General features: G+C 45.5%; 3 protein-coding genes and 1 long non-coding RNA gene across 4 annotated transcripts; all 4 read left to right on the forward strand.

Moving 5' to 3' along the window:
* Nucleotides 1-4140: 4140 nt before the first annotated feature.
* On the forward strand, nucleotides 4141-7639 carry LOC129602101 (uncharacterized). The gene is made up of 3 exons (XM_055501067.1): nucleotides 4141-4862; nucleotides 5918-6751; nucleotides 7066-7639. The coding sequence occupies exons 1-3, from the start codon at nucleotides 4191-4193 to the stop codon at nucleotides 7222-7224; spliced, it is 1665 nt and encodes a 554-aa protein (XP_055357042.1). The 5' UTR covers nucleotides 4141-4190; the 3' UTR covers nucleotides 7225-7639.
* A 2835-nt stretch (nucleotides 7640-10474) lies between these two features.
* LOC129602098 (uncharacterized) lies at nucleotides 10475-11296 on the forward strand. The gene is made up of 2 exons (XM_055501065.1): nucleotides 10475-10607; nucleotides 10707-11296. The coding sequence occupies exons 1-2, from the start codon at nucleotides 10475-10477 to the stop codon at nucleotides 11294-11296; spliced, it is 723 nt and encodes a 240-aa protein (XP_055357040.1).
* Nucleotides 11297-13142: 1846 nt separating this feature from the next.
* On the forward strand, nucleotides 13143-13992 carry LOC129602104 (uncharacterized). The gene is made up of 3 exons (XR_008692353.1): nucleotides 13143-13278; nucleotides 13344-13578; nucleotides 13799-13992. It is a non-coding gene; the product is annotated as an uncharacterized LOC129602104 (long non-coding RNA).
* A 403-nt stretch (nucleotides 13993-14395) lies between these two features.
* LOC129602099 (endoplasmic reticulum junction formation protein lunapark-B-like) lies at nucleotides 14396-19146 on the forward strand. The gene is made up of 4 exons (XM_055501066.1): nucleotides 14396-14752; nucleotides 15874-16115; nucleotides 17993-18519; nucleotides 18850-19146. The coding sequence occupies exons 1-4, from the start codon at nucleotides 14396-14398 to the stop codon at nucleotides 18906-18908; spliced, it is 1185 nt and encodes a 394-aa protein (XP_055357041.1). The 3' UTR covers nucleotides 18909-19146.
* Nucleotides 19147-20265: the final 1119 nt, after the last annotated feature.

The following is a 20265-nucleotide window of genomic DNA, read 5'->3' on the forward strand; positions in this document are numbered from 1 at the left end:
TTTCCCAAATTGACGATGAGTTCTCGATGTGTTTCTGTACGTAATTAAACTCGGCGTACTGGCAGATTATCTTCGGCTTGCTTAAGGCCAAATCATCCAGGTTGTTCGCCTTCCTCAGTCGATCCCAATACTGTGCGAGTGAACGCGGATCATTGGTCTGGAATTTCTCCAAACCCTTGAACATTAAACAGGCTTGTCAGAATGATCGTTATGACATCGTGTATCCTCATTCAGTTAACTGTATGCAGTTTTCCTAATATTATACCGATACCTAAAATACCAATAAGTACTGTACTATAATCAAATCGTAATGAACTGCTATCAGGCGCTCCGCCGATCAGCTCTGGAGCCTATTGCGCCAGGCTTTCCACATCCACCGGCTTTTCCCAGCACTCATACTGCTCGAAGACAGGTTCACCGCACCGAAGGATCAGATTCACATCATGCAGGTTTACCGCACCGAAGTTTTCGAATATTTTTTACCAATACATCGTACCGAAGTTTTCAAAACGTTTAACGGGATGCGGAACTTCATAGGAACGTCCAAAGCGCAGATATAATACGTTAGTGAAGAATCCTTCCAGATGAGCCGCTCACAACAGGCCACCAACATTCCGTACAATTTGTAGCTGCTATCAGAGTAATCCCACACAGAGTAAAAACACTTCAAATGCTCGCACAAATCAATCGGTCAATGGGATGTCGGTGACCTCCAGAACGTTCTGGATGTTCTTGATCAATTCGGCATTTGAAGGGGTATATGCGTACTCAATACCGCTAACGCAGATACGTTATCGTCTGACTGGAAACTGATATCACATGAGAGCCGTTTTTTGCATTCTGTTCCTTTTCTTGGTAGTTTATCCATATCCTGACGGACTAAATTTCCTGCTGCGGTCGCATTCGTCGTCCAGTATTTTTTCCGGCACGCTGCGTGTCCTAGTTGCCAACTGACCCGGCTGCAGCATCTGTTGCTGTAGGTCGGCTAATCTCCTTTTGTTGGAGCAGTTCGCGCACACGATGCCCCGGTAGCTTTACCGGTACCCGCGCGTATCTTCGGAAAAAATAGAAGTCGAGCAGGAGGAGTTTCGTGATACCATTTTCAGAGATTATCGGGATGGTTGCGCTTCAGCACTTGCACAGCCTCGTAATGGTCACTTGCAGCAGCAGCGGCGTCGCAAAAGCTCGTTTTTCCTGGTCCGTTTTTCCTGCTGGCGCGTTGCGTGTTCCACCGAGACGGGTCGCTGTGTCGTAAAGCCGAAATCGATGATCAGCCGCGGAGGAGTCTAGTTTGTTCCAGGGGATTAACGTTTTCAAATTGCAACCGTCCGTCCACCTCCACGTTCACCTCCTTCCAGGCGTTCACTGAGCGTTTGGATAGTCGATACGGCCCACGGATATTCTAGCACTTCGTACAAGTGCGTGCTGACTTAACGAGCGGTGGAAACACAATGAAAAACAAGAAATAGCGCGTCCATCAGGAAACTGTGCTTATGGCTCGATACCGGTAACTGCGTGCTTATCACTTCGTTCCAAAGTTCAAATCATTCTTCTCTAAAGAACTGCTTACACGATTGACTCGGTTTTTGTCTTGGTCCGTTGTTTTTCAATATACCAGTCAGTACTTACCTATTTGTACAGCAATTTGTTCACTTTTGCAAAGACGCTTCCTGTACTCTGCAAGTGAGCGCAGAGAAGTCAAAATGTATTTGTACGATGACGATACGCGAGCCGTGCGCGGATGTGATGGTGTGGATGTGAAAATAAACGGCCTACTGCAGCATGGAAATTTCATCGGTCTGGAAGAGAATGGCGACACTGCGGCAACGTTTGATCGTTGACTTCCGATGCCCAGAGCAGCACACGGTTGTAGTGGATTACGGGACGCTTTTCAGCTGTTACGAGCCTCCTTTCGACCGACCACCACAGGGAGCAGCCTGTGAGGTGTTGCTGTTCGATCATCCTGCTAATCCTTGAAAATGGTATCCCGGGCGAGCGCTCCTGGGTCCCTTCGAGAACCTGACGGACTATTCGTTGGTGGAGGTGAAAATGTTTGGCCAACGTTTTCCTGAACTGCTTCCCGACAACCAGGTCCGTCTGGCGACATCGGAAAAGGAGCGCACCGGAAGACGTCTTAAACCGGGTGATTGGTACATGAAGACGTGCAGTGTGCCGAACGACTACTGGACTCTCAACCGCTCCTTAGCCGCGAGAATATTGCGCTCAGTGGAAAACCGCTTCCAACTGCGAATTACTCGCATTTTCAGCAAGAGGACGCACTACATGAAGCAGTACGGCCGGCGTTATTTATCTCAAACCAGGATCGTACGTTCACGTCAAAGCCAAACGTTATTTATGAAGTGTTGACGGTCAGACAGGTTTTTTGTATTTCATCATAGTTAAATTACTTCGGCGGTGTAAGAAAGGAATTCTTAATTAAAGGCAAGTACTTATCCGACGATTCCCGAAGCCTGGAAGAATTCGAGAGTGAACCAAAGAGGAAAGGACGGTGTAAGGCGAATGGACGCGGTTTGCCGTCGTGGTCTTCCTTTCACTGGACACCATTGATAGATAGCGCAGCCGGCGCACCTGCCATCTATGGGAAACCGTGCTTGCTTCGGCAGAGGTGTCCAAAGTCCAGACTTCCGTGTTTCGCTCCAATATCCAGCCTTCTCTCAACGGCTCAGGAAATACTGGAAATTTAGTTATACTGCGTACGCTTGCATCCTCAAGCAAATAAGTCCAGCGATGCGGGCCATTTGCCTGCAAGATGTCGACATCGAACGCGAAAACAAGCAAGATTTAGACGAACAAGATCCCGACGAAGCGATGAACTTGATTAAAACGGTACTAGACGATGCCCGCATGCGTATCGACCGTTTAATCGTGTGCCAGCGCATTCATAAGTTCGATCAGATAGGATCCCCTTTAATTCAGCTAAAAGCGGTTTTCGCCGCGATGGCTGGACTCCATCCTAGCGAGCTGCTGTGACCGCATAATTTGAAAAATTTATTCCTTGATATGGGAAAGCGATGACGGTGCGGGCGTACAGTACTAGAATTCCGTATTCCGTTTGCCGACTTCATTTTAACAAATGCGGTAAGCACAGTTTTGGGATTTGCTAGAAAACCATCTGTGTTGCGGCGGGCAGCCGCTGGATGTGGAGCGCATTGCGCTGTCCACATCTGGTTGTACGGACATGGACGCAAAGACCAGGAGAATCGAACAAGTAAAGGCATGCCCGCTTTGTGCGCGTTTTCGTGAAGTAACTGGTTGTCTCTCAAAATGTAGATTTTGAAGCACAGTCAAGCTGGCGATCCGCGCCCCTCTGCACGTTATCGGGGAAGCACTTGGACGCTATTACCAGCGTGGATGTCCACCAACTGAACACGCTGTGCCGACAGGTCTTGTGGCTCTACGTGCAAAAATGGGCTACAAACACCCTTGGAATCCAGTGAAGAGGGTGTGGATTCTAGCCACAGCTCCGAGTCCAATTCCAATGATAGTTCTTAGTTTAGTCTTGTTAGTTGTTATTTTATTCCAGTGTTAGTTCTGTCCGATGCCAGCGATACATCTTGCATAATTAGCCCGTTTGAAATTAGACGATTGTTTTATGCGTCAAGTGTAGCTTGAACCACAAGTAATCATTCCTTTAATCAAGTCATGCCTTGAATTCCCTTTTTTTAGTAGCTAAACAATTTCTAGTTGATAGTTTTTAGTAGTTCACTCATTTAACTGCCTTTGTGGTGATTTCTTACACTTTACCGTATTGCCATTTCCTGATAATCCGTTTTCTCTTCACTAATTTTGCGCTGGTCTTCGGCGGCAGCGGTGATATTTATGAACGAAAAATTGCTGTACGTACGTCAATCAACGTGTCCAAATAGCGTAGCGTAGTTTTGCAATAAGCATTTCCTTAAACGACAGCATTGTCGGTTTGTAGTTGTTATTGCTGCTTTGAAAGCGCACGATAAGTCTGAGAATCCGCTACTACTGTTATACTGTACATATATACAATCAGCTGATAGTTTTGTGCGAAACTGATACTAGTAGCATGTAACTTACTGATTGCACCGTATATATGATTATATACCGAGCCGATAGCACAGGCACTGTACGTTATCACAGCGGCGTCGAACATCACGTTCAGTAAACAGATTTATACTGCATTGCTCATTGCGGGAAAAGAAATGTATTGGTACGATGATGCCGAAAGATCAGTGTACGCATGGAATGCGGTGGATGTCGAAGTAAACGGGCTGCTGCAACACGGCCACGTCATCGGCTTGGATGAGAGCGACGGAGATGCACCTCGTCTGATTGTTGATTTCCAGTGCATGGCACAACGGTCGGTGTTGATGGATCACGGCAAAGCATATGACTGCTCCAGAAAGGGGAAATCCGACAAGATGCCGGAACCACTTGAATGGACCGACCGATTCAGTAGTGCGGCTGCGGGACCTGGGCATCTAACCGTGGAGGTCTTACTCCGCGCCCATTCCAATCAACCCTGGACATGGTTTCCCGCTAAGCTACTGCTATTCCGCTTCGCAAACCGAAAGTACGCTTTCGCGGAGGCAGTACTTGGTGAGCAGCGCGTTCGCGAAGTGTTGCCTGTAAGCCAGATCCGGCAGCCGTCCAAGACAGAGACGCTGCAAAAGAAATTATTGCCGCCGGGCCACTTTACCATACGAACGTGCAGCGTGCCGGACGGATACTGGCTGACGATGGAACCAGCCATGCCCGCCATGTTCCGCAAGGATTTGCAGCGTGAATGCAGGATTCATTTAGTGTCGGTTCGCAGCCACACTTTACATTACCTGCAACGGTCTGCTGAACCGCCGATAAGCGACGAGGACGCAGTAAGTCGGTACTTCATAGTGCTTCTGTTCTCCCGGTTATTAACATTCTTTCAAAACATATGTTCTCGAAATAGGAAGGGCATTGTAACTAGGCTGATCGAATATAAAATGTAAATTTTATTTCTCAATATGTATAAGGCGAGCATCCCTCAACAAAACTGATCAAATGAAGAATTTGTCCCAGTTAACATGGGAAGGGACAGTGCACAAAACACTCATCGCATTGCCACGCATAATCTCTAAACTTAAACGTTGAAACAAAAAACAAGTAGAACGGCTCTCGCCCGTCCTTAAAAACAACTTTTTACCAATCTCTTTTAACGTAATAATGCCGGTCTCACACCAAGTGCCAAAAGTCTCGCATGCAAAGGGGACAAAATTACAGCGATCCATAAGCGAGTTGTATTTTCCAATCTTCTCCCGGCAGGCCAGTTCAGCGGCAGCGCCAGCACACTTTGAAGTCGCGTCGATGTATGAATCCGCCATCGTGTCTCTGCAAGTGACGTCCCAAACTAACGGCTGACCGCGGTACCACTTCCAACGCGTGGCTCCATCCGGGCGCTTTCCGTTTTCACGCAAAAAGCCAATGGGCTCCGGATATGCTTCAATGCCGGCATTACATAGCGCTCGCAGTATGATATCGTTGATACCATTATGGCGTTCCCTTCTCCCGATGCACTTCTTGCAAGCTAGCCCATGGTATCCGTTTTCCGCAACCTCTTTGCCACATCTCGCACATGAGTGCTGCTCTACGATCTTGGCGCCAAGCCATAGGCCAACAGAAATGCGGAAAGTCTGAAGAAATTAATATTAATTAAATTAATATAAAATTAATAGTACAGCTGAAGATGCAGTAGCTGATCCCATTCCGTATTATGCTGCTGTGCGCAAACAGGGAAAAGCCGCCTTTTGCGATGCGAAGCTTGTATCGTACCGTCACCCGTGTAAACTTCGGCAACCGGTTTTTGAGCCTGCAAATAATTTTTACAGCAGCGTGAAGAATCAACCTGGTTACAGAGAATCTTCGGTTCATACGTAACTTCTACTGTATGTAGAGAAAGTCCGTCAAGCACGTGATGTTTCGCATCGATCATGGACTGGATCCACTATTACGAATTCCGAACAACGAAGCCAGTGAACCACGCCGCAAAGCCGCGGCAACCGGGAATGAGCGCGGTCTACCGCTGCCGCCCGAATTACTGACGGAGGTTCTGACATCGCTGTCCACCGTCGACCGACAGCGTTGCCGACGCACTTGTCAACTGTGGGAAGACATTTTAACATCCGCTGACGGGTCCCGAGATCTACGTCTCTCGCTGCAGGAACCTAGCTTCTCAGCCCGGGTGGAGCGTGATTGGAGCGCTGATTACGCGGTATACGGCTGCATCTTCAAGCACTTTACGCCCGTCACCCGGACCATCTCTCTGCACGATCGGGAAGTATCGGATGATAGTGGGATGGAACTGGAAGACACGACGTACGCCAGCCAAGCGATGGACTATATTAAACAGGTGTTGGACGATGGCGCCTCCGGCATCGAGCGGTTCATTCTGCACCAACGGTCCATGTCAATAATGGCTTTCAATTATTCCTTGGCGGAGTACTTTGACAGTGTCGCTGCACTGTACTCCAGCTGGGCGGCTTGCTGTAGGCGAATAATCTGGAAGGACAGTGTATTGAAGTATACCGATGGATTTGGCATGACCGAGTTGGAGTTCCGCATTCCCTACGCGGTATTCAATCTGAACACCTTAGATGCGGCACAAATTTGGGAGCTTTTCGAGCGAGCTTTGTGCTGGAATAACTGGCTAGACGTGGAGTGTTTAGCGCAGCAGACGACGGATCTGGTTCACCGGAAGTCGGAGACGGCCTGCAGTAAACTTGTCGAGGTAAGCCCTGGCAATATTCAAGATTTTATTTATATTCTCACATATCAGACTGAGCATCGTGAGATGCACAGTCGGGTATTGGCAGCCTCAAGTACGTAGATCGACGACCATGCAACGGGTTAGTTGCTAACTTGCCATTGATGGTTTTCGCTCCAATAAAAGTCATTTTAAAGTTTCGGTGAATCCTGAACTTCGCAAGTTCAAACCATTTTGACAGCCTCGATAGCTCCTCCGTTCTTTTCTCTTGATTGAGGCAGATTGTAATCAAGTTCTATTGCTAGAACAGTGTTCATCAGCACCCGGTTTTTATGTAGCTCCTGGAGGCGTACCAAGAGCCCGATCCGCGTCCGTCGGCGCATTACTTCGGCCGGAAATGGACAGTGGGTAATCTGGATTGTCTGGACGTCAGGAAACTGAATCGGATTTGCTTGTATGCGTGGTCCTGGCACATTGGACGTTGCTTTCCACCATGAATATATTATGATGGGGTCGACGGACTAGCGTACGCTACCCATCGCTTGTCCTTTTTTCAGCCCTCTGCTGCTGTCATCTGTGCCTTTTCATACAATTTGTCCGCTTTGATCACTACAGATTTGTGGCCGTGACATCGTCATTTTCACCTGATGGCAACATTGGCAAAGGTGGTTTACTAGCTTGCCAGTTTCCGATCAATATCTAAACACAGTCCGTGCACTGATGAATATGGTGATGCGATTAAAAAAGTTTTTGGTTATGTTGCCATGGCTATGTTTTTCTTAACATATTTTGCCATTTAATACGTTAAAAATCTGGTTTCTGGTGCAAACTTTTCAGTTCATAATGAAACCTAAGAAACCCCAGAAACCGCAGTTGAAAGAAAACTAAGATACAATAAAAACAGACCAATCATGAGGTAGCCTTTGTAAACATAAAACAATGTTAGGCAACCTAAGAGAACAAAAGGCAACGCACGTTAACTTAAGACAACACAAGAAATGTAAGACAAAAAAGATAAGACACCCAAGAATCTCCAAAATTTTCGCAAATACCTACAGTAGGCGCTAGGCACAAAGAAAATATGCACCAGTACATACTAGAGTAGTCGATTTGCCGCTGTGGGTGCGGCAAATAGCCACCGAGCTGTATATCTGCATTCTTGCGGCAAAATAGTCAACATGATACGTATTTTCTTCGGTGTGCCTTTATTCGGTAGCACGTCAAGTTGCCGACCGGCGTTTTGCTGCCCGACAATTTGCTGACCGGTAAGTTGCTCATTGACACAACTTGCTGACCGACAGACTGCTGACCGACAATTCCCTTCTCTGTAAAATTGCTGGCCGACATTTTGCCAAAACTCTTTCGTTGATCGACAGCTCACTTGTCGGTCAACAAAATGTCGGTAACCGACAAATCGCTGAACGACACCTTCCAGAGGACACAATCTTGCTGATCGACAATTTGCTTACCAGTTGAAGCGTTCAAACAGAGAAGGAAGTCAACCCAATGCAGTCAGTTTTCTTGGGTATTTGTCGGTTTCTTAGGTTTCTTAGGTTTTTTAAGGATTCGTAAGGTTTCTTAGGTTTCTTATGTTTCTTAAGTTTCTTAGGATTCTTTGCGAAAAGTGGCTGTTAAACAAGTCCGAAGCACTTCGAATAAAAATTCCAGATCAGCAGTTTGTCGGTGCTAAGGTGAACTGTCGGTCATTCAGATGTCGATCAACAATTTTGCCGCTAAGCGATGCGTCGGGAATTGTTTTGTCGGTCAACAAAATGTCGTCAGCAAATCATCGGTGTTAACCAAACGGTCGTTCAGCGATTTTGCGTTTCAACAAACCGTCGGGTCAACATTTTGTCGGTCATGAAAAAGTCGTCAGCAAGTCGTCGGTCAGCAAGATAGCGGTCAACAAATTGTAGGTGTGACGTATTTTTTCGACCATACTGCGGCAAAACAATCCACTTACAGGTATAAGGAAAATGTTGCGAACTGAGTTTTCGGGCTCTAGATCAGGTTCACTGTCATAACTATATACTTAATACAACAAAAGTCGCAAGGATGTTGGATAACAACTTTCAAATCGGTTGCACGACAATACTTTTAAACTTTTTGTCCATTTCGTTTCGCCATATCGCCGCCCTTCAGTGAATGTGCTCATTGTGTAATGTGTATCGTCCCGTTTCCCTTGAAAACTGAGTACTGAATCTACAGATGGCGCGGCCTGGCAGAGCTTCGCCAAACTTATAAGTGCCTCACGTCCTGCTGTGGTTGGCTGACTTCAAGTTAGCCAACCACAGCAGAACTTATAAAGCCGAGTTCCTAATTTGGCATTCAACTTTCGGTATACTCCCTTTTCTCGTTTCTCAATTAGTTTTGACACTGTTACAGAATATATTACCCTGTATAGAAAGTCGCTGTCTAAAAAACTCTTTGGCGCGTTTCTGGCCTGTGGCGGTGGCGATACCGCATCCAACCTTCTCCACAAGCCTTTTTATTCCATCTCCCCACGGTCCGTAAATTTCGAATGCGGCCGCCATGAAATTATGCCGTTGTTGCAGCCAGCTGTGTTTCGTCAGTTTCGCTCTTTCGGCGTGTTCAGCTGCGGCCCCGGCGTCCATTGAGGTGCGATCGATATATCGTTAAAGATACTGCACAGATACGTTAAAATACGGCAATGCTCCCAAAATAGGTTGGAAAATTATGAGGATACATTAGGGATACGAACAGAATACTGTGAGAAACGGCGGGATACTGGGAATACAAGTACAACGACACGAAATGAAACATCACTAAGGACACTGGTGTTTTGGGCAATGTAATGTATTTGTACTATGTTTTCACAGATTATCTGGCTCCTATCCTTCTGGGAACACCCAGGAATACGACAAGAAAACATGCTGCCTGGGCTGCCGCCAATGCTCCGCGCGTCTTCCCCAACAGACAGCGTTATATGTACAACAACCACGTCTTCGGTGCAGCAGGTACAGTGTAATGTAAAACAAAAAACTTTCGGTCCGAAGAAAAGTCGTTTTTGGCGTTCCTCGCTGGCATGAGGATAAACAAAACGCGCGCGATCACAGCGTCAGCCTACCACGATATGTGTAACCCATCTTGCATAAAAACTTGAATATACCAAATTTTGGTTACAATAATCATGTCGCGGTAAATATCAGCTCACAATTTCTTCCCAAATGGTCAAATTTTCATATGCAGCGTGCACAAAGTCTGCCATTTGCAAAAGTGACCTTTGCAGGCTGCTTTGCGGAAGTCCTCGCCAAAAAGCTACTGGGCCGTTCTGTTACCTGGGAAGAGTTGTTGGACATGTATTTTTTTAAGCCATTGGGAATACAGCGTGATGGCGTGATGTCGATTTCGCCGGCTACAATTTAACATCCTTTTCAAGACTGTCCTTTCCACATTTGTCCGAGAATCTTCGCTACCGTGCAATGGACGCAAGAACGGTGGACCTAATCGAACCAATTGGCCCTTCAGGGTAACCGCTTACGTGTACACAGGCCCAAGCCAAGACAAAATTGCTTTTTGTCAATTTTTGAACTGATGACCATGCCGTATGAATCTTAGAATATTAATTTGCATGTGCGGTACCTTAACTGTAAACTTTCTAGTTCTGTGTGCATGACGCCCAATGCTATGGCGGTATGGATGCAGTTCATGCTTGACCGGGGTCAGCATAGATTTCGACAGTTGATTTCAAGTAAATCTTTGGAGGACACGTGGAAAACACGAATAATGGGCCTACCCGAGCCACCTCATCCTCCCGCAACGAACCTGGGAAACCGAACGTTTACACTGGCTGAATACCAACAAGAGATGCTCGAGAACCTGGGCTATGGATTAGGATGGATGGAGACAAGACATCGAGGTACAGTATGTACATGAACAAATGCCACACTTACCGGTGTATGCACAGACACACATCGATTCGGTTTTCTTGTATAATTATCGGGAGTTATCATTACAGGGCACCGATTAGTGCAGCATTCAGGCGGATACCTCAGCTACATGTCGCTATATTCTATCTTTCCGGATCAGGATATCAGCATTTTCACCACTTCCGCTGGACCCTACATTGGCATTACTTCGGAAATGAACACCAGGTTGCATTATCGACTGTTTGACTATTTCATGCAACTCGCTCCTCTGAATCCAGCGGACAGTGTTTGTGCTCAGGTCTTCAATAGCAGCATTCCCAAAGCGCCATCTGTATCAAATCCTGCTACTGTGGTAACTGTCGATAACAAATATTACATTGGTGAGTACTACCATCCGGTGCACGGCATCCTGAAGATCGAAGACGGTAGTCCAATGAAGGCCTTCATGGGTCGCGAGGGCAACGCCACGATTGAATGCACAACATCGGTGTCCCAGTGTTTGCTGCGGTTTCACGGGATTACGTGGTGGGTGTCGGGATCAGATGGTTATGGAACACCAGACTTATTAGGGATCGGCTTCGATTTCGCTCCGGATGGTTTTGTCAACCAAGTTACGGTCCCTATGTACTGCTTGGCAGATCCGCCACTTTTCGAGAGAGTGTCGAAAAACAGAACCTAATTTTATTGACAAGACAACATAGTGCTAAATAAGGTGGTGTGTTATAAGATTCGTATCTTCACTGGTTGTGATAAGGAACTTCTTTGACAATTCTCGAAGTGCGAACTATGCACTGAGTGTCGAATCATTTAAAAATGGGTGGTCATAAAATAAAATTGCACAACATTATTACTGCAAACATGACATTGTTTTATCAAAACAAGTGAGCAGTCAAGGAACACCATTTAGATTAATAAAACAGGTACTTATGAGTACTATAGCTGCTAGCTACCCTACGTGCAGCATTAGTATCTATATAACATACAACTTGCAAGTACTGTGTACAGAGTTCGTATTGTCTATAATCAATCCTCTTGTAATTGTGGATGCTGTATTGTACAGTGCATTGGCGTAATATATTTATTTTCTTGTTATCATGCGTGCATCGTACTCGTGCGCTGCCCACTCTAGACAGATGCGCACACATTTCTGTAGGAGTCGCTGATTTTTTAAAATTAATGTCCTAAATTCAACACCAAAATGCTTACTCGGAGTAACTATTGAGCTATCGTTTTTGACAGTCATAGTTGTGCCAGTATCATATTTGTACAGTTTGTAGCTTCTATCAATGGCGCCCGCGCAAAACGTCAGTTTGTTTTCATGGTCAGCATTAATTTTACCACATTAGTACTTTGTGTTTGTAGTACAAGTCTAAGAATTTGTTGATTTGCAGTTTCCCAGTTTATTACACAAACGCTGCAGCTGTAGCGTTGACGAAGCGTTCAGTCCTTGAAAAATGTCACTTCTGGCTGCCGGTTGTACTGAGCACATGTGCCAAATTGGCGGAAAAATTTTCGACCACATTTTATGTTTTTCAAAATCTTACACATTAATACGAAGAAGCAGCCAGTGTACTTTCGTGGTTACTGCAGTTCTGCAGTAAATTGTCACTTCTGACCGGCGCTGCGCGAGCTCATGTGTATAATCCGAGAAAATGTTCAACTATGATATTATTTTCAGGTTACTAGTACGTATTGCAACCTTTTTTGCCAGTTTTAGTTCCAAATCCGGGACAACGTCAATAACTGGCGATATTGATTTGATAATTAGAGAAGAGCTATCAGCGTGCCATTTGGACAAGAAAGCCGGTTACGGTGTGGTGGTGATTGCAAAAAATCGTCTTGAAAACGGCGTCAAAAGGGACGTTATATTCACATCCGGATATGGATATCGGGATTTGGGCAAGAAGGCGCTTGCCGACGCGGACACAATGTTCTGTATTGGGTCTATGTCCAAACATATGACCGCAACATTGTTGGTGCATATATTAGACCTGCTACAAGAGAAAGGGCACCGGTTAGTAAAAGTCACGCTTAGCTTATAGGGATTCTTGTCACCATCCCTAAAATTTATTTATTATGTCTGTAGTTAATCTGTTTGATAGCGCATTAATTGTATTGTTAGATAATAAACCATATAACACATTAAAAATTTTATTGAAGTCTAATCAATATACTATGATAATTATTATGTATGCGATTTGCATGCAGGTACACGTTACAGACAGTGATCACTGAACTTGATCCCGATTTGAACTTCCCTGGATCACAGTTCATTAATGTTACTTTGGAAGATGTTCTTAGCCATCGCACAGGTCTAACAGGTACGGATATTGCCATGCTGTTATTACGACCGTATCCATCATGGCACAAACGACAGCCAATTAAACGCAACATTGGCTGAGTTTGTACACATGTCATATGTGCTATGAACGCAAACTTGGTTTAACCATTTAATTTGCATGTTCAGCTACGAATTACTTACCGAATGACCTGTAAAAACTGGGTTAATAACAAAATTTGTAGATTATCTCGCTCCTCTCCTTGTGGGGTCGCTCAGAAACACGACAAGAAAACATTCGGCATGGGGCGCCGCGAATGCTCCGCGGTTGTACCCAAATAGGCAGCGCTATATGTACAACAACCACGTTTTCGGTACAGCAGGTAAGTTTTGCTTCAAAACTGGCAACAAATCATCCATAAAATGCTAATTGCAGTGACCTTTGCAGGATACTTCGCGGAAATCCTTGCAGAAAAACTGCTGGGATATCCTGTAACGTGGGAAGAGTTGTTAAAATTATATTTTTTCAAACCATTGGGAATTCAGCCTGACGTTGACATAGCAGGCTATAACTTCACATCATTTTCAAGATTGTCATTACCCTATATTTTGTCGGAGACTGACGGTTATCGCGCAATGGACGAGAAGACAATAAGCCTGATCGAGCCGCTTGGGCCTTCTGGGTAAAATACTTTCGCGCTCCTTCTCACCTTAACAATCCGACTGTAAATCTGGTAAATGGCAAACCGCTAAAACCCGTGTTTTTGTATTTTACAATGTACTGTACACTCTGAAAAAGAGCCTAAAATGTACAATACATCAGGGCGCTGTATGTATTTTACAGATGCGTTTGCACACAGGACAGCGTTAAAAGCTGAACAATCTCATTTTTTAATCTGTTAGTGGTGCCTGTTTAACTCCCAACGCAATGGCTGTTTGGATGCAGTTCCTGCTCGACCGGGGGCGGTTCAAGTCTAGACAGCTGATTTCACGTAGAACTTTGGAAGACACATGGAAATCGCGCATTTCCGGTTTGCCCAACCCACCGGACCATCCTGCATCAAACTTAGGAAATCGGACGTTTACAATAAAGGAATACGGACAAGAAATCATCGAGAACCTTGGTTATGGTTTAGGGTGGATGGAAACCAGACACCGAGGTGCGTTCTATACTGTTTACGTATATTATACAACTGTAAGTTGTAATTATAATATTCATCGGCACAACGTCGCCTAAAGAAAATTAAATTATGTAAAACGTACGTACGTACGTCCGTCCGTCGCGCGACGGACCGCATCACACTAAAGGTTAAGAAAATCTGTTACTTATCGTTAGGTTACCGGTACCTTCAGCATTCAGGCGGATATCTCAGTTATACATCGCTGTACTCGATTGTTTCGGATCACGATATCAGCATATTCACCACTTCGGCTGGACCATATAATGAAATTGTATCGGAAATGAATCAACGATTGCACTATCGGCTGTTTGACTATATAATGCAACTGGCTCCTCTGAATCCAGCGGACAACGTTTGTGTAGAATTGGATACCCAGAATGCCAGTATCCCCGCAGTGCTGTCGACGCCAAACATCAACACCGCAGTAGAAGTTGATAATACTTTGTACATTGGGCAGTATTACCATCCGGTGCATGGGATTCTGAAAATCGAAGACGGTAACCCCATGAAGGCCTTCATGGGCCGCGAAGGCAACGCTACCATTGAGTGTACAACTTCGGTGTCGCAGTGTTCGATGCGCTTTCAAGGGATTGTGTGGTGGGTGTCGGAACCGGATAGCTATGGAGCGACACCCGGATTATTAGAGATTAGCTTTAATTTTACCAGTGATGGTTTCGTCAGCCATGTTACATTGCCGATGTACTGCCTCGCGGTTTCACCTGTTTTCGAAAGAGTATCAACATAGCAAATTAAAACAGATCTGTATCAAGATAAGGTGATGCAGTACCATGCACCAAGGTTATAAGTCCTTGATTAATTATTTATATACGTATGGTAATTATAATATGACGACTATTTTCATTATTGTGTCAATTCCGACAATTCGTACGTGTACCGAGTACATAATTAATTTTGGTAATTGTACTCTGTACGCCCGCTCAAGTCCCCATCGGATTCGCTCACCTGAATTGTAAAATTGATTGATACGTTCAATACTGTAGTAGTGTTACGTAAACTGAACACGCGAAAGGTACTGTTGTAATCAGAGCGGAAAATTTTTAAATGTTATCAGAATCTTGTGTGGAAGTAAGTACTGTACGGGCGGGTTTTTTGGGTTTAAATAAGCATGCACCGCGTGCGGCGGTTACTTAATAGTGCACAATCCGTGTCAGAATGGCGTGACTCAGTCATGAGCTCAGCTCTTGCCTCGCGGTAAATCCCCTCTGACTGCAGCCTTCGGAAACAGATGTGAAATCTGTTCCAAAATCAAAAATGCAGCGTTGCTCCTCTTCATTTTTGTAGCGTCTTGTTTCAGATTTATTAAAGCATATTTCCCCGTGTAAATATTTTAATAACCTTATTAAAGTCTGCCTGAATGGGACGTGCTTGAAATTATTGGGATTTATTAATCAGTAATTTGTAATTGTATGGACCGAATTCTTACTATCGACGCTTGTCTATGATCCGGTCTTCCTTTCAGCACTGCGTGTTGGTGGAATTTCCGATATATGGTTTATCTCATCTCTTCGAATCCTTTTGTTCTCACTGTATTGCCTTGAGATCTCAAAATGGGAGTACTGTTGTCAAAATTCAGGGTACGTGAAAGTCCTCAAAATCATGAAAAGCGCTTACTATAGACTATAGTTATTGCAGTAACTCTGTAACTAGGTACCTGAATATCGTTATTGTTTGCTTGATTTGAAGATTTGAGGCTCTTTTGCTTGATAGTTACGCTTACTTTTAGGAAGCTCTCTTTGCTCCTTTTGTATTGTATAACGTTAACTTAGTTATTTTCAGAAAGCGAAGATCGAAGAGACTGCTGAAGAAAAATTGGCAAAAATTGAATCTCAGATCAAAAGCCTGGACGAAATTATCCAGCAGGATCGGCAACGGGAGAAACGCATCTGGGCTAGTTTCCTCTTTATCACGGGATTCCTCTACGTTACCGTTGCGGGTATTCTCCATTTCTTTGTTCTGGAGCGCAGCACAATAATCGATTATGCGAAATTGGTTCTCATTTGGATCACCCCAATCTTTCTGTGAGTGAGGCGAAGGATGTTGGAGCTGTGTAGTTTCTGCAGCTTTCTCGCTTTTGCCTTCTGGCTTGCCTCAGTTTTGACGGGTTTTTAATTATTAGTTTAATGCGTATTATAACGCGGGGCCATATGGGCGCCACGCGTATCCTCGACAGCGAACAGCGTGAACCCGGATGAGGCTTTATTGCCGAATCTAATGCGCACCGTGGCGCAGCAACACCAAAACTAATGAGGAAGGATCCTGCAGCCAGTGCAACTGTGCTGCAGGTCCGTCAAAACAGCGCAGCAATGTGCGGGGGGGAAATCCCCAGAAACAGCGAATAGCTACTCAGGAGGGCGGGGCGTCCCGCCCTTACACCCTTTGCAGGCATCGCTACGTCCTCGGAGCGAAATCTCCCAGGATTCGGAGGATCCGCACCCCCGCCGGTTCGGCTCATGTTGGGTTCCGGGTCAGTTCGGTCCGGTTCGGGCGGTTAATCCGGTCGGCTCGGTTCCAGTTTGGTCGGCTCAAATCCGGTTCGGCTCAGGTTGGGTTCCGGGTCAGGTCGGCTCCGGTTCGGTCCGAGTCAACCGTCTGGGTCAACGCACTGTCGCGCCAGATCCAGGGTCCAACCCGGAAACGGGTGAATTCCGTAGTTTCTTCCAGCAAGGGAAAGGTCACGTTCTGGGGAAATTTGGGCAGGGGTTTGGGGTCTATGTGGCCCGTGACCCTGCAAAAAAACAAAGCACGCAAATCCGCGGTGAAATCCACTGCTCCGTCCGGGGGATGTCGCCGTCCCAGGAAGTTCGGGCAGTGTTTTGGTGGGGGAATTCTTCGGCGTGGTGCTGGTGGTCGATCCGTGCCGTTGGGATCGGAGTTGGTGCTGCTGTTGGCGGTGTATCCGTTATGGTTTCCCGCTGGTCCGGGTCGCGTTCGCCGTCGGCATCGCAGGAGGCAATTCTCGCTCCACGGCATCGCAGGAGGCGTTTCTCGCTCCGCGGCATCTCCGTCCAGTTTGGGAGGCATGTCGTCGCGGGGAGGCGTCCATCTCCGTCAGTTGGGAGAGGAATCCGTCACGTTCCGCGAGAATGGGGGGGCGTTTGTAGCTCCACACCCAGGGGTTAAATTGGCTCAAATAATCAGAGGAGCCGTGCGCGGGCGTGCACGGCCTGGCTCGTAACCAACGATCTGCTACCATATAACGCGGGGCCATATGGGCGCCACGCGTATCCTCGACAGCGAACAGCGTGAACCCGGATGAGGCTTTATTGCCGAATCTAATGCGCACCGTGGCGCAGCAACACCAAAACTAATGAGGAAGGATCCTGCAGCCAGTGCAACTGTGCTGCAGGTCCGTCAAAACAGCGCAGCAATGTGCGGGGGGGAAATCCCCAGAAACAGCGAATAGCTACTCAGGAGGGCGGGGCGTCCCGCCCTTACAGTATAATTATATTCTCTTAGAGGTAATAAAATTGTGTACTTATACCGGAAATTACGTACAGTTGTATAATTGCGCATGTAAAGTTTTATTAACTGCGTTTTAATTCTGTAAAGTTTAGCGACGGGAAACCGCAAAAATATTGAAGTGATTGAAATCTGGTGTAATTTTAAAATTAAAATGCAAGCTGTAAATTGAAGTAATTACAATGTAGATGAATAGACTGATTATTATTGATTTATATTTATTTAATAACGCACAGATGGTTGGAATAGCTTTGATGTGATTATGGTGTTGAAGATGATAACGATGATTAATTTTGATAATATCCGCTTGCGTGTTGCAGATTGTTTCTGTGTGGCCCACGCTTTTTATTGTCGTATGGAAATCTTAATAATTAATTTCTGCAAGACGTGTGTGTGCGATGTGAAGATAAAATCGAATATGTTATTTTGTTTTTAGCATTTATTTCCTCCAAAGATGGATCCCTTGGTATTTTGAGCGTCGAATTCTAGTGAAAAAAGAGAAACTTATCAAATTCCGTCAAGATAAGAAGAAGATCCTGGATCACGTGCGAGACAATGAGCCATACAATAAAGCTAAAGCTATTCTGGAGAAATACGACCCGCTTTCCGTCACACCACGGGGCTCCACTCAGGCCGTGCCTTCCCATCCCCAGGTCCGTTCGGGCAGCAATGTGAGCCTGACGAAAATGCCTGTGACACCGTTTCCCGCCACCGCAGCACCGGGTCCACGCCCTCCTTTACCCCAGCCCCGTCCAGGCGCCAATAATTTTTACCCGCCGCCATATGCGCCGCAAAATCGTGATTTGGTCTATGGTCGACCGCCACAAATCAAGCACCGCACCACCATGGATCGTATGCTGGATTTTCTCGTTAAGGATGGCCCGGAGAACCGTATGGCGTTGATATGCCGGAATTGTGGGGCGCATAATGGGTTGGTTATGCTGGATGAATTTGATTATACAGGTAAAAAATACTGTAATTAAAAACACGTTTTTCTTCACTGCGAGAATGTACTAGCTAGCAGTAAAGATAAAATCGATGTACAAGTAGTAGTGAAATGATGCGAGTTAACGCACTCCAAATTTGAGTGTGTTGAATTTCTGATTGATATTGTTTGCACCGATTGGTTGCTGATTTTTGGTTGTTGTTTGATTTTTCTTTGGCTACGTTTTATGCCACAGTGGCTCTTTTCTTCAAATACCAGTACACTGTGACTGTTTTACATAACTGTTTTAGCTTCTTTTCTGGCGAAAATTGTTTTATTTTGTGAAAATAGTTGTTGCCCGTTTTTAGGATTTAAATGTTTCGAGTGTCTCGTAAGCCTCGTCCGATTGTTTCGCGACCGAGCATAAGCGCGGAAGGACAGCGCAGCGGATCCTTTCCTCTAACCGGCTCATTGGACAACCAGTTCGAGTCGTCCAGCTCATCAGAGGAAGAAGATGAGACCACCGCTACCCGCATCGCGGAAGAAGAAACACCGGTGCATCAGGCCACCGTCAAATCAGCGGCGACCATTTTCCAGCATGAAGATATACCGCGCGCTTCCGTGGCGGCTGTGGATCCGAGTTTGGAGGAAAGTGATACGGGCAGTGAGAGCGATGTGGAGGAGGAGGATTCACCGCCCGACAGCTCACCGACGGCGGCACCGTTGTCGGTGGAAGCCGAGCGTCCCGCCGTTGTGGCCTGACTGGAATTATGCTTCCGCTTCGTAGTTAATATGTAGTTGTGCTCAAAGTGTGGTTGGGAATTGGTAGAGGCTATCTAGTCGTTTTTGTCTCAAGATATCAGCGGGATTGTTTTTGGGAATTGGCTTGAGACCCTCCTTAATGTTAAGTATTTCAGTGACAGTTTGCTTTGTGGAATAATCGCTTCCAGCGTTTCTCACTATTTGCATTGCATATCTGCTCAGCAGATGTGCAGATTTGCTATTGTGTCATCGACAGTTTCACCATCGTTTGTGAAGTAAAAATCAAATGCGGTATTCCTGCTGGTTGTTGCTCGGAAGTGTCCTTTAGTGTGTTCGTGGATAAAACGTATGTGCCTTTGAATCTGGCACAGTATCTGCCTGTACATGTCGGCTGATGGATACTCGTATTACAATAATATGTAACGATATTCCTGTCATGTACGCTCGCTTATGAAGCGGTTGTAAATTGTGTTAAAGCATTTTATCAGCAGCACCCGGCAATTTTCCAGCCCAGGTCCTTGGAAGTCTTTCCTTTCATATTGACGGCAGATAATGATTGATTACTTTATGGTTGTATATGGTGCGCGAAAAGGTGAGCACTGTCCTTATTTCTCACTTACGATAATTTATCTTTAAAGGGAAATTCATATGGTGCAATACTTACAAACTGAAACTGCAATGATATGTTACAGCTAATTCCAAGCTCCCGAATGGAATTTTTAGGAAAATACCACAATATTCTGCAATTTCAAAGATAACAGCCAGTAAGTTTTGACGTGGCTAGCTGTAGTGTGGTCGCTAAATCTTAACTGACTCGACCAAAAACTTTTAACAAGTATTTTTTCAGTTATCAGAAGGCCAGTTTTTCACTTTCGAGCAGAATAACTAACCTTTTCAACTGTAACTACCTCTACCGTTTATTCCGATATTAACGTAGTACAACTCCGACCTTTCCGCTAAAGCCAAGTCTGCCAAGATGATTCGGACAGGCTAGCAGATTTTACATGACCAAAACTACAGAA

Source organism: Paramacrobiotus metropolitanus, unplaced genomic scaffold, assembly GCF_019649055.1.
Source record: "Paramacrobiotus metropolitanus isolate TYO unplaced genomic scaffold, Prichtersi_v1.0 Parri_scaffold0000328, whole genome shotgun sequence".
NCBI classification, from domain to species: domain Eukaryota; kingdom Metazoa; phylum Tardigrada; class Eutardigrada; order Parachela; family Macrobiotidae; genus Paramacrobiotus; species Paramacrobiotus metropolitanus.